Source organism: Heterocephalus glaber, unplaced genomic scaffold, assembly GCF_053883595.1.
Source record: "Heterocephalus glaber isolate CG9 unplaced genomic scaffold, H.glaber_assembly_v1.0 deba00001531, whole genome shotgun sequence".
NCBI lineage: Eukaryota > Metazoa > Chordata > Mammalia > Rodentia > Bathyergidae > Heterocephalus > Heterocephalus glaber.
The window spans coordinates 6,250,068-6,277,198 of NW_028258329.1; the positions used below are offsets into that span (position 1 = coordinate 6,250,068).

The following is a 27,131-nucleotide window of genomic DNA, read 5'->3' on the forward strand; positions in this document are numbered from 1 at the left end:
CTTGGCCATAGCTGATACAGCTCTAGGCGGCATTTTAATAAACAGTTCTGCATATGTAAAATAATTTTTTTTAAATCCTACAAATTTCAGGTTTGTTTTTCTCTTTTCTGATAATAACAAGCACTATAAATAATAGCAGATTTAAACCAAAAAAAGCACTCCTTGCACGTATCTGGTACATCAATATTTACAGGGAAAAACACATATACACACCTCATGTACACATGACCCTTGAGAGCTGCATCATTTTGAATTATGAAGACAAAGATTTATCACCAAAACACCCCACTAGTCCAAAGCATTAAACAAGTACTTCATTTCTTCCTAGTGTTAGAGCTACAAGAGTACAGCTACTCATGCATATATAAATAAAAAGACTACAGAACTTAAGAGCAAATATAATATCCACTGGTAAAGGTGCCTATTAAAAACCATCAAGAAGTTCACAGATAAGAATGAAAAAAAGCCTATTTCCTCCCAAGGAGCTCAAGTTTTAAAACCTGTCTGCTCATGGAAGTCACCTATAAAATAAAGGAATTGGGAAAAAGAGGCAATTTTCAAAATAATACATATACAGTATAAGGCTGTCTTAATGATGACTTATGGACTCAAGAACTAGTTATTCCAATTTTTTAGAAACTCTATTCTAGGTTTCACAGTTAGAGAAAAGCATACAAACATGCAAGACGTTAGAATTAAGTATCAAAATGAACCATTTTCCCAATGTGTATCATTTTTATGAGGTCTTATTGCTAAATACTTCTACTGTGTTGAGATTTTGCTAATTCATCTTTTCCATTCTATTTAGTATCAAAAGAAAACAAAGACTTCTGAGCTTTAGAAACTACAAATTTAAGATAATACCACCTAATTAATACACAGAGGTCAAGTGAACTTCATTTAGTTAGAAACACAGTTCTTGCTTCACAGTTAAAAAGAAAATCTATACCGACCAAATAACATATAAAATAACCATAAAGCAAAATAAGTCTAAGATCTGTCCAAAACTACATAACCTTCACCAAATCTGACATTTCAATTTCCCTTAGCATAAATAACTACACAATAATTTTTTTGCACATTATTTTCACAATATCTTTTGATTAAGTGATACAAATTAGAACTACTATACTTTCTGATTCCACCCAAACCAGAAACAAGATAACAGCTTGTTACTCAAAAAAAGAAACAAGCATTTTGTTGCAGAGTAAACAAAGATACAGGCTGGGAAGGAAATAAAATCAGCAACTTCAAAGATACTGGCTCTGAGAAAAATAAATCCACCAATGGCTCACAGACTTCAGATGGAAGATGGCTGCAGAACATTAGGAGCCCCAATCAAAATATACAACATGGCTGAGATGCAGTGATGAGCTCTACTTATATGATCAGAGCCTGGAGCCCAAAAATAAAGCAGAAGTGTTATTTTAGCATCGCTCAACATAGCATAGTGTTTATGTTCCTAAACAAGTAAGGGTATTGTATTTCCTGCAAATTACTGGGTCACCAAATAACTGAAGGGTTTATCATCACATACAACTTATCTATGACTCACATGAATTCCAGCAGAAAACCCAATAATTTTCAGGAAATGCACATTAAGACAATAGAAAAAAAATTTAGAATTCATTTATCCAGAACCAACTCAAAACTTAAATCACAAACATAAATGATGTGGCCTTGTCAATATATTCTATGAACCCATGTAAGCCAATACAATCTTGGCAGTCTATACATCAGTGCCTAGAAAGAAAAAAGACAAGGATTATAATTAGAGATTTATATAAATTGCCTAATCTTAGAAAAACTATTAAAAGCTGAGCAGATCCATATTATTTAAGCCATGAAAATGAATTGGCTAGAAACCAGAGAAAAAGTAATGTTCTCTCTTTACAAGTTTTATTTGTTAGTGACAGACCTGCTTCTGACCATTTTGAATGGAAATACCCTTCAGTTAAATCTAAAGCAAAAAAAATACTTCACCACAAAGGCTTGAATAGAAAATATATACTGTATTTTTTTTTTCCAGTAACAGGGATGGAACTCAGGACCTTGCACTTGCCAGGCACGTGGGGCGCCACTGAGCTACATCTCCTGCCCCACATACTGCATTTTGACTTTTAAAACATACCTCAAATATTTTAGCAGTTTTTCAAGTTCTAAAACTATCACAAGGCATCTCTCTGGTAACTTTCATATTTAAATAATAGAAGCTAGTATTTAATTTTATAAATTTCTGCCTCGCTGCTATGGAAATGGTCAATTGCTCTTGATTCCTATATATACATAAAGGCTGCCCTAAATTTTCACAATAGTCACTGGTAGGTACTGATTTTAAATTCCACTCAGAATATACTCCCCCCCTTTGGTGTTCAGTTTTAGGTCTCAAAAATATGCAAACCCTCAGATCCTCTTAGAGATATCTTTAGCTATTCAAGAGAATTAGCAGAACCAGTAGAGATATTTATTTCTGCAGAAGGCAAAAAGGCCAGTGGAATAGGTTAAGTAAAAAATCTACAGGTACTCTATTAGAGAAAGGGACAGGGTGGGAGATAGTAGAGGGGAAGGAGTTATAAAAGTACACTATATGCATATACAAATATGCCCAAATGAAACTTATTACTCTGTATAACCAATATGCACTAGTGGGGAAAAAAACCCTCTATTTTAAGTACTTCTCTGCATCAAAAATTTCTAAACAATCTCAGATATTAAAATAACTGTGAAGTTAACAAGTCACTTTATATTCTTGTTAGTGGATATTAGAAAAGTCATTCACTTGGCTGATTTCTGAATTAACTCTTGTATAATTGCTGTGCTCATATCTCCTCTTTGGAAATTACATTAATGACCTAAACTTACCTTTAGTATATTTTCAAGGCAGCAACAAATGTGATCACATGAATTAGATGCTTAAATTTCAATCTAGCAAGTTTTCTGTTAAGGATTTTGAGATGAGAATGCTTATGACAAGCACCAAAATTAAGCCCCATATATCTAAGCACATCAACACATTCCTTTGTTTTTAAATTCCTGTCAAATGACTGTTAACAAGACAATGTGTAACTTTCTTTTTCGGTACTGGGATCTGACCCAGGGTCTTCATATTGAGCTACATCTCCAGTCCTTTTTATTTAGAGCCAAGGTCTCCCTAAATTGCCTAGGCTGAGCTTGAACTTTCAATCTTGCTACCTCAGCCTCCCAGAGAGCTGAGGAATACAGGCATGTTTTACCACACCAAGCTTTTAAATTTTTTTTTTTTTAATTTTGAGAAAGGGTCTCCCAAAATCATTACACTGCCCAGGGTGGACTTGAATTTATGATCCTCCTGCTAGTGTGCTGGGATTATAGATGTAGCCCAAGCCCAGTTTGAGTAACTTTTTATAAATTTGTCTATAATACCTGAGGTGTAACAAATGTTATTTATCTCTTTGTAGTAATTTCGGTGTATATCCACATTCGTCACATACAAAAGCCCAAAGAGTTCATTATTAGTAAGTGCTTCAGGGGCCAATATTGCTTTCATTCTTTTTTTTTTTTTTTAAACTGGAGACTCGAGCATGTGCATTCTGAGGGAACACAATTCAGTTCATAACACTCACTTTTTCTATAATGTAAGAACAAATCTTAATTTCAGAAAATTATTTACCAAGAATATTTTTCTACTCATTTACATAGAATTGAGTATTCTATTAATTTCATAGTATCATGGATTTTATGGAGTGCCTAGAATTTGGTAAAAGTTTACTTAGTAGATGTCATAATCAAACTATTGTTTCATTAAATGCTGGTCTTTTTCAGAAGAATTTTCCAAAAAGTATAATATTCCAAATTAAAATTAGCATAGCTTAATTGTTGACACAGTGTGATCAAGACTTCTGATCTTAAGGTGTTGGATTATCCTAGTGATTTTCTCATGACTTTTGATTTGCTTTAGGTGTGTTAATGGTCACCAGATGTACACCAAATTAAACTGATAATGCAATTTCTGGCATCACTCGCTTTTTATCCAGAACAAACAACTTGGTTCTGTACTTAGTTCAAATCCTATTCATTTACAGAGGCAAAGATGGCTTTGCAAAATTTAGTATGTATTCAAGCAGCTACCAAAATTAATTTCTTGGACTATTAGGTTGGCTCTTTTCTATTTCTGGTGCAGTCATTGTGGGAGCAACTATGTTCTGAGTCTTACAGGTCTCTCTGTTACTTAGCTTGCTGTCCCCACCGGTTCTCTTCCCTGTCTCCCACTGTCTCACAGCATTTTCTTTTTTCTCTTTTGCTCAGTTCCTTGTCGTCTTTAGCTGTCAATACTGCTTTCATTCTGTTCACCCTCTTAGAAGGTACAGAAATTCATTTTACTTCAAGCCATATATTCATCTTCACCTACCGAACCATTGTCAATTAGGTTACTCAAAAGATTTTCTAATGAAGGTAGAGAAAAGGGGATAGCAGAAATAAGGGGGAAAATAGTAAATTGTGGTTTAATTAAAAAGCAGAGTCATTCAGAATTAACAAGCAATTAACATGGAATTGTGGAACTCCTATGAGATTAAGGAAGGCGGGGGAGCTACAAAAAGGTCTCAAAGTCTCAGAGCAGAGTACATGACAGTGTATCAAATGATAATGCAAAACACGGAAACATATTACACAGAGAGAAAGGAGAAAAACACGGTTCTGGAGTAGAGAAATTATTAAAATATTAAGGATCAGGCACAGGCAGTGTTTTTGTCTTTGCTAGGAAACCAGGGTCCAGAAAAGGGTGCATTCCCAGGCAACCACCCTGGAAATAAAGCACTGCTTAACGAGGTAGGGGCCGAGAATAAGCAATGGGGGAGGGGACGGCTGGCTCTTTACCTTGGAGGAGGATCCCAGTCAGAGGCACGGGGCTCGCTGCTTCACTGGTGGGTGGGCAGACCCTTTCCTGCTCTCGAGTGTCCTCCAGCCACCTCAACCCTGGAAAACAAGCCACTGAATGATGCACTGCACAGGCCAGGAGGAAGAGGGCTCTGAGGCAGGGGGAGCGAAGCAAATAACTGGAGGGTGGCAAGGGCAGGTAGGCAGAAGCAGTGATTCTCCTCCCTCCCGCCCCTCTGGGCAGCCCTCTTCCCCTCTGGGGAGGTAACTGACTTTACCTGTGTCCTCAACTGCTGCTCCTCTTCCTCCTTTCAGCCTCCTCCACACTCACCAACTTCTCCATGGAAGAAACACCCCGGGCAGGGCCAGACTCGGGTGCTCCCGATCCTCCTCGGTGCCTCACGGCCCCATCCAGGAGACCATCCAGACAGTCGAGCAGGCGAGGGTGGCGGTCCCGGCTACCAGTCAGCCTCGGGGCAGGGGTGCCGGGAGGAAGTCCCGGCTCTGGTTGGGGGGGCAGTCCTGGTCCAGGGGCTCCGAGCAGGGGACTGCCGCGTTCGGGCCGGAGGCTTCCAGCTAGGGAGAGACTCGGGACGGCTCGGGACAGCGAGGTCCCAGCTCGTACAGGGTCTGAAGTGCCAGCAGCTAGATCTCCGGACAGGGGTCTTTCGGGATGCACTTTGCACTGGGCCACCCCCGCCCCCTCCCTCCAGCACTTTGGGGTCACTGGGATGGGACCAAGCCCTCAGCAGCCAATCAGCGGCCGCACTGAAGCCTGAGCCCTGAGCCGTAAACCAGGTCCGGAGTGGGTGGGGGTGGGAGGTGGGGGCGACTTGGTTGGTTAGTTGCTTCCTTCTCTCCTCCTTACCCCAGCAGCCCCCACCCCCTGCTTGCCGTAAAGCTGCCTGCGGATTCGCGACAGTTAAGGGAGGCGTGTCATTTTGGGCTGGGACTCGTCTCCGATTGGCCTCATTCACTTCCTCCTGAGCGTCCCCGAGGTGGCTTCCGAGGCTCCGCCCCCTAGTGGAGGTACTCAAAGCGGTTGCTAAGAAACACTGTACACGGAACGGGGCTTTTGCGCATGCGGGAGAAGAGACCAGGTCTTTTTCGGGTTGTTTTTTTTTTGGTTTTTTTTTTTTTCCTGTGAACTACGGTGGCTCAGAGGGGGCAGGTGTAGACGGGAATGGGGGTGCCAAGGTAGAGTGACCTGAGCCAGCTCCCAAACAGGTAGGTAACCGCCAAGTTGTTGAGCTGGTCTCTGGAAGAGGTGTGTGTGCAGACTAAGGGGCTGGTCGGGGCCTAGGGAGGCGGCGGTCTCCAGGAAGCGAGGAGAAGGGCGCCGTGTCCGGCACCATTCCTCAGAGCTTCTGAGTGCCTCGTCCTTGGTGAGTCTGACGGTGTCGGGTCAGCCTGCCAGCTGGGGATGGTTCGCTTACCGGGAAGGAAGCACTCTTTGGAATCGCGATCCCGGGGAAGGGCTTTCCTGCGGGGACAGCGATCCTCACTGATTCCTGTGAGTGAAGGGAACGGCAGAGTGGGAGAAATACGAGATGGGCATATTAAAAAGTGTCTATGAAGTACATTTAATCATTTATCAAGTGTGCTGGCTAGGCACTCTTGTAATCGTTGGGGAGACAACAGTGAGTGAGATAAATGCAATCATTTGCTTTCCTGCTGTCAGGGGAAACAGTAACAGAACGACCAGGGACAGGTTATACGAAGAAAACGGAGCAAAATAATTTGACTAGGTCGTGATAGGCTGTTTTAAGTAGTCAGGAAAGTTCTCTGAGAGAGGTAACATTTGAGCAGTAATATGAATGGCACAGAGCTAGCACCCGGTGGCGGACGATGAGCATTTTATTCTCTGGATGACAACAGATACGGTTCTGGGACTGTTTGGGGACCAGAGTGTAGTGAACTTGGCCAGCGAAAACCTATGCAGTACGGTGGGATCTCATCATCTGTCTTTGCAGCCCAACTTAGCTCAGCTGTACCTAGCAGGAAGGGGAGGTGGGGCTGGATAGAGAAATTCTACAGTTGACCTTGGCCCCACAGTCCCAGCAAAAAGAATGCTGAAAGAAGGAAATTCACTGGTGGCTTTTGAGTTCCCACAGTGTAGCTCTCGTCCTGGTAATTTAAGGGATTCTTTTCTTCACACTTTACCACACCACTTTATGATGTGGCTTCAGTGTGTGACCCTTGTACTGGCTCATTGTCAGGCATAACATAAAGACTAAGTAAGCTTAGAACTCATTCCCTGCTGTGCCTTCTTTATACACTATATTGATAATTTTGTTATAAAATTTGTATTATAATTGAAAATTTAGAAGTTAAAAATTACATGGTATTGGGGGCTGGCAACGTAGTTCAGTGGTAGAGACTTGCCGAATATGCATAAGGCCTTGGTTTTTATCTCTAGCACCATAAAAGAAAGAAGAAAGAAAGAAGTTACAGGGTATTTTTAAAATGTCTTTGAGATCAAAATAGTACTAAAACTTTGAGTGTAGGAGTGATGCTCAGTGGTACAGTGCTTTCCTAGTATGCTTGAGGCCCTTCAACCCCTAGCACCAAAAAAATATATAAATTAATACTTTGTGACTAATTTTAGAATTATTTTAGACATACACACTACTAAATTTATCTTCAGCTAGGAATATATTCAAGAAATCTAAGTGCTACTTGTGTATCAGCCACTGTGCTAAGAGCTACAGATGAAGTAAAGAAGCAAGCAGACAGCTCTTAGTGGGGTATAGTCTAGCAAGGGACACATAAAAGTAATTGGATAGACAATTTAAAAAGTTGTGACACATTCTGTAAGACAGCAGGTGCTGAAAGACTGAGTGCATCACAGGAGCCCTGGCCTCAGAAAAGGTCACAGTTAAAGCAAAAGGAAACGGAGGTGGAAGAGCTGCCTAGACGGACAGAACAGCACTGTATCAAAGTCCAGAGGCAGAAAAGAACCTTTCTAGGTAACTGAAAGGAGTACTGGCATTCTCCTACTTAAATTATGTAAATGTTTTCATCATATAAGCCATTTGCTTTTTGCATATGTTTATAAGTACTGCTTTGCTGAAGTAGGTAGGTACCATTTTTTTTAAAAATCAGCTGAAAACCAATTCTTATTTGTATAAACAGTCTGTGTAAAATGCTAAGTAAAATCTGGGTCGTGTCACTTCTACAGATACTCCCTAAACTCTACCCTGCCACTCACTTATGGCAAATTTTGGGGGGAAGGGCAGTGCCAGAGAGGGGATGGGCATAAACTGGTAAAGTGGAATGAGTAAGGAAAACTTGTCATTGAAAGATGTTATTGTGAATGACCATTTAAAACATAGACTCATAAGTGAAATAAATAGGACACACATGTGAATACCGAATAGTATCTCTAGTGTGAGAAACTGAAAGTGTAAAGGATGAAAATGATTAAAATGAACAATTGATAATTTGAAATAGGAAAAGGTCCAAAGGGGTAGGGGTAGTGGGAGGGGAAGGGGAAAGAGAAGAAAGGAAAGGAAAAAGTATGAGAAAGAAAAAAAAAATGGAAACAAAGTCTATGTAAATAGGGAAGGGTGGTGGGGGTGAAGGGCACATAGGTAATGGGGAAAAAAATAAGAACTAAGATACATCATGTTCAGGTACAAACACTCAATGATAAATGTAAATGTATTGTATACCTAAAATGTACCAATTAATATATAAATTTAAAAAAAAATAAAATAAAACAGACTCATATTTTAGAAACTAACAATAAAGAAGTTTTGCTTTTTTATGAATACAGTAGAGGTTTTCCAGGTTTGAGTTTTTTTCGTTGTTGTTGTTTTTGGTTTATTAAGACAGGGTCTTGCTATGTAGTTTAGGCTGACCTTGGACTTACTATGTAGCCCAGGCTGGCCTCAAACTTGCGATGATCCTCCTGCCTCAGCCTCCTAAGTGCTGAGATTACAGGATCAGTTTTTAAAAAGTGCTCACACACACACAAGTGCTCACACTAATACAATATGATATTAACCTAGTAAGCTCAGATTTCTCATCAATAAAATCAAGTAAATTGGAAAGAGGTTCACAAAGTGTAATCTCTCTTCTAGTTCTTGGGCTTTCCCCAGACTTAAGAAATCAGAATCTCTGGGGGTTCGTCCAGCCATCTGTGTTCTAAGAAGTCTTCCAGGGAATTCTGATGCTAGGGTTTATGAACACTGGTCTAGATCCTCGCCAAGATTTCTGCTGTACTACAACTATGACTTTTGAGGGGGTGGGGATTGGTGCTCAGGATCGAACCCAGGGCCTCATGTTTCTGGGTAAGCACTCTACCACTAAGCTACATCCCCAGAATCCTAAGCCCCAAACTATTATTCTAATGCCCAGCACCAATCTGTGCAATATTAGAAAAAAAGTTTTCCTTGGAGTGGTCAAATAATAAAGCTCTCCGGGAAAGGAACATGTGAGTATTTTCTATTGATTAAGTTTATGTTAAATGCTACACTCTTACTGTTTTTCCAGGCTCAGAGAACAACACTACTTCATCACTTGTCTAAAACAAATATAGGGTCTTTATGATCTATCGAGCAGCACTGGATTTGCTGATACCTGCATCTGCCCTATTAAAGATAAACTAGAAGGGGCCTGGTCACGTTATCAGGAGTTTGGATGACTGTGACCTCTTGCTTTTGCACTGTTTCCCATCTTTGAGATCATGCCCTGGCCCCCTCTCCAAGGCCTCATATCTGTTTTTGGTGCTTTCTGCATTCCTTATCAAGAATCAGATGCCCAGTACAGTGTTTTACTTCATTTCCTTACAAAACAGGGAAAGAGGATTGTATCTTTCTCAGAAAAACCCATGTTCATTCATTTCTCGAAAACAATTTTACATCATACATAGCAATGCAAAGGAAGTACAAAGAAAGCTTGCTGGGCAGACCCTGGAGTGGATATTTCACAAATACCTGCATTTAACTTAACCTTCCCTGTATCATGTGAGCTGCGCACCACCCTTGTGCCCGTGAGCACTGAGGGAGACTGAAGCTTCAAGACTGAAGCTTTGAGGGTAATTTGCCCCCGTGGTGACTAGTGTGTGGTGGAGCCATTTGACTTCAGATTCCAGGCTATTATGGAGATACCACTTTAATAGGAAAACATTTTTAAATATTAAGTGTTGTATCTGTAACTGAATTGCCAGCCTTTTCTTTCATGCTAAAATAAATAAATAAAATTCCTGGCCATTGTCAAAATCCCAGGGTGAGTTTAATAGGAAGACAATTTACAAACACTTGACAGTGTTTGAGTTCTCAGTGTCTCAGCAATAATCTGGGAATTTAAGATCCAAATTATCAAGGAAGATCATATCTGAAAGGCCTCAGTTATGGCCTTGCAGTCTGCTTTTGCAGTCTCGTTGATACTGATGTTGGCCAATGTTTGAGCACCAACACTTTAAGGAAATCTTCAAGTAGTGCAGCACCCAGGAGTTAGTAACTGACGGTAAGGAGAGCCTTAGTTCCAGGCACTGAGAGAGTGGCCCATCTATACTCCTCCTCTTCCCTTTCCCCTTTCTCCCACCAGCTCCCACATCTCCTAGTGGGTCCAGCTGGGGCACTGACAAAGGTGAAGAGTGAAACTAGCCAGGGGAGGGAAGATAACAGCGCATGGTGTGCTGTTTGGAAGATACCTACCCCTCTTTTCGCAAGGGAAGGAGGTCCTCTTCAAGAGACAAAACAGACCCATGTTATTCTTTCTGGCAAACTTTATGCTATCTTGATGGAGGAGGGAACCAGAATCCTGGAAGACAGCCTTTCTTTGGAGTGCTCAACTTCTGCTTTAAGTATCATAGCATCTGGATTAAGTATCCTCTTAGGCTGTGATCAGATAGGAACCTGTTGTTGAATGAGGCTGAAACCCAACACTGAGTCTATTAGCAAACTGCATGCAGAAGCCTATTCATTATTGGCCATGAAGATAGATATTTTTCTGTTTTCTGAATTTAAGAAAAGAGATAGTAACACTTTTTACACCACATATAAAGGAAAGTTAAATTTCTAGCCACTTGTTCTTTGGCAATTTTGAAACTAAGTCATAAGAGTATTTTTTAATGAGTAGACTTAGAATTAAAATATTTTTAACATTTTTAGATACCATTCTGTTTCATTTTTGGTTAGAGATTTTTAAGATCAAATTTCATGTGATATGTGTGTTAGTTAACTTTTCTCTCATTGCTGAGACAAAATAGCCGACATCCAAAGTTTGAGGGGAAAGGATTTATTTGGCTTACAGTTTGCATAAGTTTCAGTCCATAATCAGCTGACTTCAAGGCAGGGTTGACAAACAGGCATCACAGAGCAGAAGCAACGTGGTGCACAGAAGGCAGCAAAGGTGACAAGGGAGTTTAATAGCATCTTTCTGCCCCTTTTTGTCTTATTCTGACTACTAGGATTAGGATGGTGCCAAACTAATCACTCATGTGTAGTATTTTAGTAATCACACGCCCTTTGACCCCAGCATCACACATTCCAGATTCAACTACCTCTGAAAAAGTCCCACCTCATCTGCATGAGGCTTTGGGGGGATATCTAAACACAAACCATAACAATACGTTTTCAGTAATATTTTCATGGATATTAATGAAATCCTATGTATATTAATGCTAAGAAAAAATATCTATAGGTGAAATTATTGTGGTTTGTTTTTTACTTTGAGGCAACTCTAGACGCACAAGCAGGTGCGAGAAATAATACAGTTCAGAGGGGTGCTGTGTAACCTTTACCTAGTTCCCCCCATGGCAACATCTTGTAAAACTAGTACAGTACAGTATCACAGTCAGGATCTTGACATCAGCACAATCCACCAATGCTTTTCAGATTTCTCATTTTACTTCTATTCATTTATTTAGATGTATACTTAGTTATGTGCAGTACTGTCATACATATAGGTTTGTGTGTCCCCTACCAGTTCCTTTATTCTAGGGTCCCCATGCTTAACCTCCCTAACTGTGCCTCCTGAGTGGAAGGACGCTTTCCTACCAAGTGGCAAACCCTAACCTATTCTTCATTCCTTATTTTCATCATTTCATAACTGAATCATACAGTGAGTGTGCAGCCTTCTGAGATTGGCTTGTTCCCCTCAATATAATCCCCTTGAGAGCCACCCACATTGTTACATGTATCAGTACTTCTTTCCTTTCCATGGCTGGAAAGTTTTGCATGGTATTAATGTGCCAGAATTTGTTTAACCCTTAACCCAGTGATGGACATTATATACAGGTTTCAGGGTGTATAGCTCTTCATTTTTCTAGAGTAAATGCCAAGTGTCAATTACTGATTCGTGTGGTAGAAACATTTAGTTTTTAAGAGACTGCCAGTCCATTTTCTGGAGTAGCTGTACTATTTTACATTCCCGCCAGTATTGTGAGAGAAATCTAGTTTCTCTACCTGCTTGTCAGTATCTGGTGTCACTAACTTTTATTTTAGCTTTTTTGATAATGGTATTTCACTGTACTTTTCATTTGCATTTCCCTGATAGCTCATGTGATTAGACATCTGTGCATGTGTCTATTTGACATCTCTGTATCCTCTTCAGTGAAATGTCTGCTCAAGTGTCTTACCTGTTTGGAATTAAATTATTTTGCATATGTAGTACTGGAGATCAAGCCCAGGAATGCTCTACTGCTGAACTATATCCCTAGCCCCGTTTTTCATTTTGAGACAGGGTCTCGGAAGTTGCCTGGGCTGGGCTCAAACTTGAGATCCTCCTACTTCAGCTTCCTGAATATCTGGGATAACAGGCGTATGCCACTATCCTCAGCCCTAATTCAATCATTTTTTTCTTGTTAAGTTTTGAGCATTCTTTAAATAGTCTAGATACTAGCCATTGGTTAGATACACAGTTTGCAAGTGCAGAATTTTCTCTCAATCTGTAGCTTGTCTTTTCATTTTCTTAATAAAATTTTTGTAAAGAAAAACTTTTTAATTTTGTTGAGGTCCAGTTTATCAGTTTTTATATTTAGAAATCATGTTTTTAGGATCAAGGCTAATAGTTTTATGCTTGAACACTTTCTCTTATGTTTTTTTTCTAAAAGCTTGATTGTCAGTTTTATGACCATGACCTAGTTTGAGTTCATTATTGGAGAAGATTGAAATTATTTAAATGAAGTAAAACCACAGTCGTAGTCTTTCATTTATAGTACTCTTCAACTATTGATAAACTAACAGAATAAAACCTGTGAGTAGTTTGGCTTTTCATGAGGCGTTGGTAAGTTTGGTGAAGCTACTAAAAGTAATTTAATACAAAAAATTCAGCATCCTCACTTAAATGTTTCAACCTTTAGTTGCCGAATGTCTTTTGAAAAAAGGCTTCATAGTCACTGACATTCTTTTTTTTTGCTTAACTTCTTTTATTGGTACATTTTAGGTATCCAATACGTTTACATTTATCATTCGGTGCTTGTACCTGTACATGATGTATCTTGGTTCTTATTTTTTCCCTATTACCTGTATGCCCTTCACCCCCTCCACCCTTCCCTATTTACATAGACATTCTTAATTTTAGATTTTGCATATGTGAAAATGGTCCTGAGGACTGTTACTCTGTTTTTCATTATGGGAGAATCAAAGGTCAGAGACTGGGCTGTGTGCTTTCTGTTTACATGTAGGAAGTTTATCTGAGATGTTCTCCTCACCTGCTGCCCTTCACTTGGGGTCGCCAAGACTCTGAATTTGTTGGCTTCAAATTGTGACTCTGCCATTTCTTAACTAGCTCTGTGACTTCACCTCTTTGCGCCTCAGTTTCCCATCTGTAAAATGGGTAGGATAATTGTCACATAAGATTGTGAAGGGCCGGGGATTTAGCTCAGTGGTTTTGCAGCCTGCTGCACAAGCGCAAGGACCTGAGTTTGATCCCCGGTAGAAAAAAAAAAAAAGATTGTGAAGTTCACATAAAGACTTGTGGAGAACCGTGTTTGGTACACAGTAGATGCTGAGTAAAGTTTAGCGGTTATTATTCATAAAGCATCAATTTTGTATGAAGGTAGGTGGAAAATATATTATTTTTATAATAAAATACACATGATTCTAGGTACCAGGCATAGAATGCAAAATTCAAATAGTTCATAGTATTTAACAAATAAAGGCAACTTCAGATAAACTTCTATACTGTCAGGTTCCATTCACGAGGTCCGTGTTTGCGAATTCAATCAAATCCAAAAAAAGAAATGCCTCTGTATTGAACATGTATAGGCCTTTTTTCTTATCATTATTCCCTAAACAGTACAATGTAACAACTATTTACACAGTATTTATATCATATTAGGTATTGGAAGTCATCTAGAGATTATTCAAAATACACGGGTATGGAGTTAGGTTAGCTGTAGATACTACGCCATTTATGTAAGGGACCTGAGCATCTGCAGACTTGTTTTCCTGGCGGCCCAGAAACCAGTCCCCCCTTGAATCCCAAGGACAGCACTTGTCTTTGTAATTGTTGGAGACCCCATTGGGCCACTGGGTATGGAGTCTGCTCTCCTCTGCCCAGAAGCATGTTCTAAAAACACCAAGAAGAGCACTGCTCATTCACTTGTCCTCATTAAACCTCTCCAATTCTTTGCTTCTTTCTAGGCTGGACCAACCTCTCTTCTTCACGTGCACAGATGCTGTCAAAGCCTCCGGCACCCTGAGCGCCCTTCCCCAGACACTTACTTGTTCGTGTCTCTTCCAAGCTTGGTGTCTGAAGGGTACAGCTTCCTCCAGGCCAGCCTGGGAAAGCAGCTTGCCGTGTATCAACCTCAGAGCACCCACTTCAGAAAAAAAGTGGTCAGTTCATTCCCCTGACTTGGTTTTTCAGTGTTTTGTCCTTTCATTTAATACCACAATTGCTAAATACAAAACAAAAAGTAGTTTTCAGTTTCCACCAGGCTATCCACCCACAGACATTTGTTTCAGTGCATATTTCTTTAGCCCACACAGATATTTTTAAAGAGAATGTAATTAAAGAATTGTATTTGGTCACAATAAAGGCAGCCTTTAACACCTGTTATCTTTAATTTGTTATCCAACTGGCCCCTAGCCATTTGCATCTCTATTTTTTTTTTCCAGTGCTGGGGACGGGACCCCAGCCCTGTATTTACAGGTGCTCTACCTCTGAGCTACAACCCCAACCCTGTATTTCTTAAAAGTTTATAACCTTTTAGCCTTTTTTGGAAAGGTTTATAACCTTTCTCTTCATTGAGAAGAAATGTTATTGTAACAACTAAAGCAGAAAGAAAAATAAGTACAATGGACTTGGACTTCGAAGTAGAATGTGAAAACAGTTTTTAAAATTTTTTAATGTTTTATCAATACGTTTGTAGTACATAATGATTCCACTCATCTTGGGGAGTGGGATCTTGGTACATTTACATGACCCATAAAAAATGAACACATATCAAAAATGTATTGTTTTTACTTCTCCTAGCCCTTTTTCTCTCCCGTAGTTTCTAATGTGTGACAGACAGAACATGCCAGACACTTCAGTGGATTTTATTTAGGCTATTAGAATAAGGAGAATGTTCACTAGTGGGAAATCTCTCAAAAAGGAGGGGGAAACAGTAGGGTTTTGGAGAACATGAGTGAGAGATGGGCATTCTGATTAGTTCTTTCTTGGAATACAGAAGGGTGCAGTGCTTCTCAACCATTGCTACTTCTGGGAGTACAGAAAAGTTTAACATTTGGAGCAAAGTTTTTGATTATCTGTGTTAATAAATCATGTTGTAGGGAAAGGTGGAGGGGATGAAGGGGGGGCAGGAGAATGGGGAAAAAATAAGAACCAAGATACATCATGTAAAGATACAAGATGCCAATGAGGAATGTAACTATTATATACCTAAAATGTACCAATTAACTTAATGGAAAAAAACAATTAACAAAACAAAATTTAAACAATTAAAAAAATAAATCATGTTGGATGCACACTTCAACTGGAAAATAGGATTCAGAGAAGACTTTCAAAAGTTTTGTTCCTAACTTTAAAGTTTATAGGTTTCTAAATATTTATTTCTGCAGCAGAGGGCTAAACCAGGGTATCTTTGCCTGGTGGGTGATCAGTGATTAGAATTCCTTAGGAGCTAAGTAGGGGGAAGAAGCCAGTGGAGAGAGATCTAAGACCGAGGCCGGGTTAGTGGTCCATGCAGTGGAAGTGAGGCCCAGTGCAAGGCCCAGCCTTCTAAGTCTCTTCCTCTGGGCAGGGCATTAGAGATGGGTAGGGCCTTTACACCTGGGTCCTGGTAGAACAGAGAAATCTCTGGGTATTTTAAAGACAGCATTTAACTGGACAAAACCATGACCCATAAAAAATGAACACATATCAAAAATGTTATTTAATTCATTAATTCATAAAGGATCAAGCAGATGTCACAACATATTTCAAGAAGTAAGAGAATCATGAATTTTTATATGGAGTAAAGGAATATTACAGTATTTACAAATGGAAGCAAAACTGGCTTTTCACACTGGAGGGGTGTGTCCTTCCTCTACCATGCAATTATTTCTATGTCTATATATAGAATTATTTGCATTGTTATCAGTCATCTATAGTTAAAAGGTATAAAATAGTACAAAGGCAATGAAAGGAGCAGAGCCCCCCATAGGACCAGATCATGCCCAAAAGCCCTAGTTTTCTATTCACAGAAGAGTCAGTAATCATTTATACCAAAGTCTTTATAGTAACCACACAATTCCTCTGATACCGATCCACCAGTCAATGCCCATATTCTCTACCTTAAAAGCCCTGTCTGGCCCTAAATATCCCCCCTCCCCCATTCTGTTCTCCATCATCACATGAGAGGAGTCTGGAGCAAGCAGAATGTCTAAATTTGATTATTTTTACTTCATATCTTGACTCTTGGGATGGCATTTTAAAATTTTATTTAGTGATACAGGTGATGACTGAGGGTTCTATCTATGATCATGTAATTTTTAAGTTGGAACTTAATTAGCAGTAGCCATAATATAGTTAGACCATATAGCAGTCTAATTTCAGATTTTCATCTTCACATTGGAGGTAAAGGTTATTGAATTTGAGTTATCCCAGTGGCCCTGAACTGGGATGATTTTCCACACAAGGAACATTTGACAAAATCTGCATTTTTCGTTGTTAAAATTTGGTGTATGAGGCTGAGTGCTTTGTTTTGACACATCGAGGGTAGAAGTCAGGAGTGTTGCTTAACATTTACAGTTCCTAAGAAATCTTTCCCACTAAAGAATAACCTGGTTCCAAATGTTAACAGTGCCAAGGTTGAGAAACCTGGGCACACCACTGAAAAACATTAGAGGAATGCTGTCATTTCTGCTATGATAAAATTAAAATAATTTTATGTTCTTAAATCTGTATGGAAAGCATACATTTCATAATTATGGTCTTATTCTTATTACAATTTTCCATTTTAGAAACTCAGCAATCAGCTTTACCTTTAACTTGAGACAGAGACATTGTCTTTCTCTTATAATATGTATGTACTATTTATAATTTTAAAAACTATTTTTCCTATTTTAGGCTTCACTGAAGAAACATGTTAGAGAGTCATCACTTCTCTGAAATATCAGTATTTACAACGTGGAGTTGTCAGCCTTCATAGAAGACACATTTTCAAAATCAAAATGAACGCTTTCTATGAGGTTTTAGATCAGTTGTATAAGAAGGTACTTCTTGGAGCTACACTTGAAAGTGACAGCCACAAGTATGTCTTTTATCTCAACCTGGCACTTTCAGATCAAGAGTGCACTACAGCCCTTTCCATAGAATGGCCAGACACTGATAGGGTGCAGGACAGGCAGCAGTCACCCCCTGTCGAGGTGATTGCCATTCCTGGAGCAGGGGTTTGTATGAAGAGAAACTCTCAGGCAAGCGGTGCCCAAGACCTGAAGCTCCTTCAGTTAACCGTGATCCATGTGATGATATCCAGGATAATGTCTTTGGAAACTGAGATCCATGCACAGGAGAAATACAGAGATATAACTAAAATTCTTTTACAGTCCTCTGAGGTGGATTCTAAATTGGTAATCCATTTTCCTTTTCTAAGGTTTAGATATGTAAAGTAAGAGTTCTAAAACATTTAACTGTAGTGATTAAATATATCTTTTTTTATAGATTGACATGGTCCAAAATTCAGACAAATTGTTGTCTCATATGGCTGCAAAGTGTCTGGCATCGCTTCTCTATTTCCAGTTGAAAGAAAAGGTAAGATAAGTAATCAGATTATACTACTGTTTCTCTTCTGGTGTCTTTAAAGTTCCTCTTTGACATTTGATTATGCTCCTTTAGATACAGACATTCCTCATTTGATGAGTAGTTGTGGTCATGTGACTATGCAACTAAGTCATTATTTGAGTTAGTGACTAAATGAAGAATTGTATATAGTATGTACATTACAATATTCAGAACAAAGAAATGGTCAAAGGAAATTCCAATTTGATGACTTTGCTTTTATTTGCCTAACTCTTAAAGATAGTACTGTAATGTATAACAGAACATCAAGCTACAGTGCTGTACTGTACAGTACAGTCAGCAAAAATTATGATACTTTGTAAACAAGGTATACTGTACAACAAAAAGACATTGAGGCTCTATCGAGTTGTACAGAACTATACAAAAAAGGTGGGTCGTAAGTCAGAACAGTTGTTAAACAGGTAGGTTGTTAAGCAAAGAATATCTGTATTTGTATTAATAAAATGTTTACTCACATAGTGATGTGTAAATCTACAAAACTGTAAGAATAAAATAATATAGTTGCTTGTCTCAAGAATTAGAGTCTTAAATGTATTGTAAATCATAATAGTCAGACTCTTAACAGAAGAGGTCAGTTTCAGGCCACAGCTTTATTTGTATTCTCAAGTCAGTAGTATACCTTCCCCCAAAAAAGGTTTAGGAGCTTCTACTTGAGATCAAGCTCATTTTCGGAGGTTTGATATAAATAAATTCTATGAATGGTCCTTAGCATAACAAAAAATATGAACAAATTCAAAGTCAGATTTTTTTTTTTAACCTCTGAACAAATTAATGAACAAGTCTGAGCATCTGCTGACTTTTTTTCTGCTATAATTAGTTCTTTCTGTCTTAAAATAACATTTTTCTGAATGTACAAGTTGTTATTTATAGTGAAATATTTGGGAAATGGAGCAAAATATAAAGAACAAATAATTATATTTTATTATACCATCTATAAATAACACTGCTAGTACTTTCTTGTTTCCTTTTGATATTTTTATGGCATGTTGAATTTCTCGACTTAAAGAATATTAGGATATTTCTGTTCCTTCTTATTTTACCAAATTCTATCATGCTTTTCTAAGGCAAACAAATAGACAAGTGTTGTGTATTGTATTGTATATAATAGGCAATTTGTAACTAAAGAAAATACTGTTTTTTAAAAATATTTTTATTAGTACTGCTTTTACATAACAATTGGATTCATTGTGGGGAGTCGGCACATGCATATAACACATCTTAATTCTTTTTACTCCCTTTTTTTGTTTTCTCACTTGTAGATAACATTAAGTAGTTCCTGGATTGTTTTTTGCCAAAAAAATCTTTCTGAATACTCTGAGAGTAATGAAGTAATACATTGCCTCTGGATTATTATAGCTGTAATAAAAGAAATCTTTAAAGACCCATGTTCTGAAAAAACAGGTATGATTACATTGTCCCATAAATGACTGCCACCTTGCTCCCAGAAACATTATGTTTATAATGAAGAATAAAATTTATATATGATTTCTCTTGAAGTATGAAAAACTAAAGAATCTCCCTCTATATTTTTTAAAAGAAGAATATTTCTTTTAAAAGAAAAAAAATTACGTGGAAAAATTTAAATTTTTCATTATTATATATCCCTTGCATAGATTGATGCTATTTATATTTGTAAAATGAATGTTAAGCATAGTTATTAGTTATTGATCTGTGTATCATTATTTGTTCTTGTTAAGGATAAATATTCTAAATCTTATGTTTTTAGCCTATAAAATGTATTTATAAAAATTGAATTGTGAAATTGTACTTTAAGAAGCCTTTGTTTTTCCTGTTGCTTATGATTACTATTCCTATTACTGCAGAAATTCTAAAGCAGTTCCTGACTACTTTTGACAATACTTTTGAAGTATTCTACAATTCCTTATTTTCCCAGCATTTTGAAAACTGCCAGGATCCTTCTAAGATAATAAACAGCTTAATGAGTTTCTTGGACTTACTTGAACTTCTCATAGCCTCCAGAATCTACCTGAAGTTACATTTCAGGAGCCAGAGGGTTTTATTTTTGAAACCTTCTTGTGTGCTAGACATTCTTACCTGGCCTATTCAGGCTTTTGTCAAAAGGAAGTTGATGATATTTATCAAAAAGTGCCTTCTGTGTAAGGTGGGTGAAGACCTGTGTCGTGCATCTGTGCTTGTCTTGACGTCACCAGACCACTATTTAGATGTGGACATACTGGCTTTAGCTAATGCTGTTTTGCAAACTGTGAATCTGGGCTTTTTGAAGACCTGGTCTGTTCATGGAAAACGGCCTTGCTTTGGAGGTAATGAAGTTCAGCCTGGATGTGGAGATATCGCTGGTCCAGATCATGTGTTCCTTAGAGCTGCAAGCTTAGTTATAATGAAGTCTTTAGAAATCAAGTTTCAAAATTACACCTCTGTGAATGAAATGAAAGGTAATTCTCCAGACTCCTTTTTATGCAAAGTAATATATTATTAATTTATAATTATCAAATCTCAGGACTAGTATAAATTCCACTAATTCAAACTATATATTCTCCTGGTTATAATTTATTAAAAATATCCCCAACAAAGAGAGAGAACAGAAATTGCCATGAACAGTCTGTGGGCTACACTGAATGTGTAGAGCACAATGAATAACTTAGGTTTAAAAATAAGTCCCAAAGTGGGAGATGTTAATTTATATTCAAGTGTTTTTAGTATTTAATGATATTTTCATTCATTTTAGTAGTACACCTTCTTAATATATATTATTGGTAAGTATAAATTAAGTTGAATATGTGAGAAGATACATATTGCATAATTAACTCAAAAGTTTAGAGAACGCCTTGTAAAGTATGATTGTCAGTATAGGTATTGGGGAAAACATGTCCTCCTGTTTCACAAATAAATAGTAAAGTCTCAGACAAACAGCATATACTTTCCATGAAAACTTTGAAGTAGAGGCAGCAGCTTCCCTGGACAGCTTTGGATATCATTTAGTTTTTAATAACTACTTATTAGTTTTTGTTCTCTGCAAATATCATTTACAACACTAGGTGGCATCTGTTATATAATTTGGAGTTTTAAATTGTAGTCAAAACTCCCCAGAATCTTGATTTTTTTGTTGTTGTTTAGTAATACTTTTAATGCTTTAACAAAGATATTTTTCTGTTATTTTTAAGACAAAATTTTTTTTGTTGTTTGGTTGCATTGTTGTCTTTATTAATAAACAGTTGTAGCCAGTGAACAGATCTGTTTTTTTGGCTCACTTATTGAACCACTTCTAGCAAGAAATCTAGTAACATTTGTTCTCAGAGTTATTGTAGTTATTTAGCAATTGTGGAAAATAAGTGATCTGTATATTTTAAATGAATGCTATTTATTAAGTCACTGTTTTCCTGAGCCTCAGTTTCTTAATTTGCAAAATAGAGATAAACCCTAACTCATAGGACTTTCTGAAGGTATGAATTATGATAATATACTTCAAGATACTTTAGACACTTGAGATGTCAATGTACTCATAAACTGTTACCTACACTTTGAAATTTCCATTTTTCGAAGTTGACTTACAGAGGTTCATGTCTGAGTTACTGATCTTCTTAAAGCCTAACCTTCAGCCCTCTCTGCAATTACACAACCCATGTGAATGGCTGTCTAGGGTCTTCATAGAACAAGACGACGACATGCTGGAGGCTGCCAAAGCGTCACTGAGCATTTACTTACAGTTGACCAGGTTAGTGTATTTAAAGTAATTGTTGAGCTTCCTTTAAGCCAGAAAAATAGGAAACATTCCAGAAAATGTGCCAGGCATATTATTTACTTTCCATGATTGGGGGGAGATCTTGTGGTTTGCTCATAAGTTCCAGTTCCTTTCTTTAACCCCACCTTACATAAAAGCAAGATTACACTTCTATTATTATGAATATTTGGCTGGCTGGCAAATCAGGGGTAGTAGAAGTAGATTGAGATCTGACAACCCACATTCCTGTTTAACCTTCACCTGTTTTACCTGTGTGACTAGGAGTAAGCTAGTATGCTTCTCTGAATCTCAACGGATGTTTGAGACCATTTTTCATCTCTAAGACTTACTTTTCTCTGTCAAGTTTCTATAAGATGATTTTTGTCTTTGTAAAAGTAAGTACAAGCTTACAAATAATCAAAGGAGCTGTTCCAAATTTTCCCTTTATTATACAGCCACATTTGGGCTAATGCCTTCTTAAGACACGTATCTGAAATTGGTTATGAAGTTATGTTACTGATGACATTTATATGGGTTCTCTTTCTGCTTTATTAAAACAGCTTTATTAAAAGCTGTACTTGCAGCAATATCTTCTTGTGGCAAATATCTATACTTGCTTATGAAGTTAATAACTAGTGACCTTTTCCACTATTTCTACTTTGCTTTATTAAAACCCTAAAGTATTTGCTTTATTTCCATTTCTCTCTTGGCCTGAGAGAAAGGGATTTCTTACTAATGATCGGTGGTGCAGCACTGTGCTGCCAGTACTTACTGTGTTAGGACACTTCTGGCGGTGGCTGTTTTCTGACTGTGAGTGTTTCGGGCCAGTTTTCAAAAGGTTCTAATCAAGAACATGAAATTCCTACATATGATTTGAATTAGGCTCAAAAACAGTGAACTAGAAATTCAGGCTGAAAATGCACATGCCTGTGTAAGTATCTGCATTCTACTCCAAGTTGATTTCTTACTCCCCAAGGAAAAGGGAGCCTCTGAATTAAATTTGATTGATGTGGGAATTTCTCACTTTCTTAACTTCAGTTCACTGTATCCGGACAGCTATATACTCATGTCATATATACTTATTTTTTAAAATGTATCAGTTAAATTTTTTTTGGTTGTAAATGATAGAAACTAATGGAAACTAGTTTAAGCAGAAAAAAATTATTGGCTCATGATTTGAAGTTCTAAGATCAAGTTGGCATTAGGTATAACTATATACAGGGATTCAAATCATGCCATCGACTGTTTCTCTTTTACACTATTTCACAACTCTGAATTTATTCTCAGTTGTGGCCTCTAGTGATTCCAGGCTTACATACGTCTTACAGTTATAATCTTTCATAGCACCAGTAAAAGTCCTAGGGGAGATCTGAGTAGTCCATTTGGGTCATGGGTTCTTATCAGAACCAGTCATTATGGTCAGTCTAGGTTACATGCCCAGTTCCATTGATAGGTCAAGGAAGGAGGTTTACGCTGCAGCCCCCGCCCCCTCATGTAGTTGGCTGCCCATGAAAATGAGGGGTTCTGATATCAGGAGAAAGGAGACCAGAGGACTTATTTTGAACAGACAAAAATAACAACTGCCAAAGTCAGTGAGCTTTATTTTATTGCCTCAAATTTATTTAGAGTTGTGAGGAAAGGAATGGTTTTAATTTTTTTCTTTTAAAGTAATGGATAGATTAAAAAGTAATCGGATAGGTAAATTTAGGGTTTATGAATTGTATCTGTTACATTATCTTCATTTTTAGAGAATATGAGGCTACTGGAAGTTTGACCGAAGAAAAAGCAATGTGGATCCGTCAAACACATGAAAATGGCTACAATCCTCACTGTATTTTTATATACTTCTTAAAAAATATAGGATTTGATTCTACAGTTCTTCTTGACTTTTTGATTTCATCAGAGACCTGTTTTCTTGAATATTTTGTTAGATATTTAAAGTTACTACAGAAAGACTGGGATCATTTTTTCACCATTTGCAAGGTCTTTGATGCAACTGAATCTCAATGTGGCATGAATATTTGTGATTGTGTCCCCTCGCTTGTCCAAGACGGAAGCAGCAACGAAACACCACCTCATTGTTTGACTGCTCCTGATAGTCACATACGTGCTCACACCTGCATTCCCTGGGCTTCTGGGGATTCTTCTGAACCTCTCAAGCAGGTTGTGATGTCCAGTGAGACCCACACCATGAGGGATCATGGTTTGTCTTCTCCTCGGGCTTCTCAGAGTCTGGTAGATTATGACAGCTCTGATGATTCTGAAACAGAATCCAAGGACCAGTATTTAGCAATCAACCAGCAGACATCTTCCTACCAACAAACAAGCAAGAAAATTCAAGACCTAGCTGGGGCAAGTAAGGATAAAAAAGAACTTAGCCTAAAGCCTCAGTCAAGGCCTCTGGTTCCAAAAGAATCTACTGCTTCTTTCTCCATTGACTGTGAAGTAGCCCCAAATAATATTGTCGCTGAAGAAGGAATATTTTACAGAATAGTCAAATGCTTTGAAGAGCTACAAGATGCCATTTACCGTTTGCAAAAGAAAAATCTCTTCCCATATAACCCAGCTGCACTTTTAAAGTTGTTAAAACGTATAGAAGCAATATATAATAAAAGTACCAGCCTTTTGTAAAATGTGACATTTTATTCCAGGAATTGTTTTTCTTTAATATAAACTGCATATTAATAATAGTTTAAAAAAGAAAAACACTGCAAAAAGGTTTTCTAAATCAAGTCTTTCTTTTGCCTTATTAGAAGCAGCATAGTGCCTGAAAAAGAGACATCAAATGACAAGTCCCTTGATACAGTTCTGTGTTGCTTGCAAATCATGGTAGTTCAAACTTACACAAAATTTGGAATGGTTATTGTATCAGATTCCTAGGGCTGCCATAACAAATTACCACATCCTTAGCTCAAATTTATTTATTCTCTAATGGTTCTGGAGGCTAGAAGAGTAAAATCAAGGTGTTGGCAGGGCATGCTTTCTCACAAGGCCATAGAGGAGTCTTTCCCTCCTTCTGGTAGTTGCCAGCCAATCTGGGTGTCACTTGCCTGTAGCTGCATCACCCCATTCTGTACCTCACATGACATTCTCCCCCGTGGGAATGCCTGTGTCCACTTTGTCTTACAAGGGCACCAATCATGACATTAGGGCCCTCTAATCTAGTCTGACCTCATCTTAACTTGATCATATATACAAAGACTTCATTTCCAAATAAGATCCCACTCACAGGCTCTAGTTGGACATGAATTTTGGGAAGACACTAACCCAGTATAGTTATTATTTCTGAGGTATTTACATGTAAAGTGATAGAAAAAAAATTTTAGGAGTGGCAATTTGCTCTATATACATGCACATATACTCTGTGGACATAATTTTTTAAAAATTTGGCATATAACATTTGTACTTTGCCAGGGATTTAGCTCAGTGGTGCTGCTGCCTGCCTCGAAAGTGCAGGGTCATGAGTTCGATCCCCGGTACTCCCCAAAAATATATATATTTGTATTTCATGGGGTATAGCATTATAATTGATACATTAGAGAATGTTTAATAGCCAAATCAGAGTAATTAACATTTCCAAGTCTTCAAATATTATCGACTATGTATGTATGTTCAAACTCTTGCTCAAATAATTTAAAAATATATATGTTGCTAAAGAACATAGTTATCCTACTAAGCTATAGAACATTAGAACTAATTTTCTACCTATGGATACTTTGGTACCTGTTATCCAACCTCCCCTTTCTCCTACCCTTCCTAGGTTCTATTGACTGTTTTACAGTACTTGTATGTGATGAACTGTTTTAGCTCCCATGAAAGTGTGAGAATAGATGGGGTTTATCTTTCTGTGCCTGGCTCACCTCATGTAACGTACTGTCTTCTGGTTCCATCTATGTTGTTACAAGTGACAGAATTTCATTATTTTTGGTGGAACAATATTCCATTTTTTATGTGTGTATATATGTATATATAGAGTTCCATATTTCCTTTATGCATTCTTCCATCAATGAATGTCTTGATTGATTTCCATTTCTTGACTGTTGTACATAGTACTGCGAATAAACATGGATGGACATGCAGATATCTCTTTGATACAGATATAATTTCCTTTGGATATATACCTAGTAGTAGGATTGCTGGATCATATAGTGGATCTGTTAATAGTTTTTGGAGAAAAACTATACACTCCACATGATCATCTTCTGTAATGGCTTTACTAATAATTCACATTCCCAACAACAGAGTATAAGAGTTCTTTCTCCATATTCTCTCCAGCCTTTATTTTTTTTGTCTTTTTGGTCATAGCCATTCTAAGGAGAGTAGTATGTTATCTCTTTGTGGTTTTGATATGCATTGCTCTCATGATCAGCTACTTCTGCAGCTGAGTCAGGAGAATGGCGAGTTTGAGGCCAACATGGAAACATAGTACAACCTTTTCTCAAAAAAAAACAACATAGTTGTGATATTAATAATTACTTTGTCTTTTTTGAAAAAAGTGCTAAGTCCAAGTTTCGTGTTTATTAGATTTGTATACCATGAGTAGCAACTGTATTGTGCTGATGAATCTGTTATTAATCTAAAATGGCCTTAAAATGTTTTGTAAATGACCCTTTTGTGGTTACATATAAGGACGACTAAAACTACTAGACATTAAAGCATAACAGATTTGATTTAATATTTGATCGTGTATAGTGATCAAAACGGTCTGTGTTGGCCAAGTGTGATGGTATACACCTGTAATCCCAGCACTCTGCGAGGCTGAGGCAGAAAAATCTCAAGTTGGAGCCCAACCTGGGAAACTTTGCAATTTAGCAAGATTGTGTTTCAGAATAAAAGTAGAAAAAAGGCTGGGATGTAGTTCAGTGTGAAGGGCATGGGTTCAGTCTCCAGCACTGCCAAACACACACAAAACAGTCCATGTTAACTGAATAGAGATGCAAAAGTCAAAAGGTTTGGTTACATACTTGATAAGGATATACACTGAGTCAGTTTCTACCATAATTAACTTATTTTTATGTTGCCCAAACTGGTCTATAATTCCTGGGCTCACACAATCCTGATTTAGCTTCCTGAGGAACAGGGACTATAGGTGTACACACTACAGTACTTGTCTGTGTCATAAATTTAAAGGCACATCAAAGAATATATATCCAATTGTTGATAAAAGCAAAAGAGTAGAAATAACTGGTTAAGTCAGAATGTGTGTGTGTATTGGAATACTATGTACCTATAAAGAATTAGTTGTAGGGCTGGGGATTTAGCTCAGTGGTTCTGCTGCCTGCCTTGCAAGCACAAGGTCCAAAAAAAAGAATTAGTTGTATCTGTTTGTAGATAGAAA

At 37.8% G+C, this 27,131-nt stretch overlaps 2 protein-coding genes across 6 annotated transcripts in view; one reads left to right on the forward strand and one right to left on the reverse strand.

Annotated features, from left to right (window-relative positions):
* The window catches only part of Asb7 (ankyrin repeat and SOCS box containing 7), a 39,498-nt gene extending 33,759 nt beyond the window's left edge, over positions 1–5,739 (reverse strand). Inside the window, exons 1-2 of the mRNA XM_004852677.3 lie at positions 5,133–5,739; positions 4,855–4,953 (exon numbers count right to left, since the gene is read on the reverse strand). The gene's annotated coding sequence lies outside the window, so the exon portion shown is untranslated. The remainder of the gene's footprint in view (positions 1–4,854; positions 4,954–5,132) is intronic.
* Positions 5,740–5,881: 142 nt separating this feature from the next.
* Positions 5,882–24,431, forward strand: Lins1 (lines homolog 1). 5 transcript variants are annotated; one of them, XM_004852678.4, is made up of 8 exons: positions 5,882–6,081; positions 14,451–14,645; positions 17,362–17,864; positions 17,956–18,045; positions 19,353–19,494; positions 19,917–20,507; positions 21,616–21,787; positions 23,542–24,431. In XM_004852678.4, exons 3-8 carry the CDS (start codon positions 17,466–17,468, stop codon positions 24,422–24,424), a joined length of 2,277 nt encoding a protein of 758 aa, XP_004852735.2. In that variant the 5' UTR covers positions 5,882–6,081; positions 14,451–14,645; positions 17,362–17,465; the 3' UTR covers positions 24,425–24,431. The 5 variants fall into 5 exon arrangements, with proteins under 5 accessions (XP_004852735.2, XP_087044411.1, XP_004852736.2 ...); XM_004852679.4 differs by lacking the exon at positions 5,882–6,081 and adding an exon at positions 6,089–6,239; XM_087188285.1 differs by lacking the exon at positions 17,362–17,864 and having other exon boundaries at positions 5,887–6,081.
* The last annotated feature ends 2,700 nt before the right edge of the window (positions 24,432–27,131 follow it).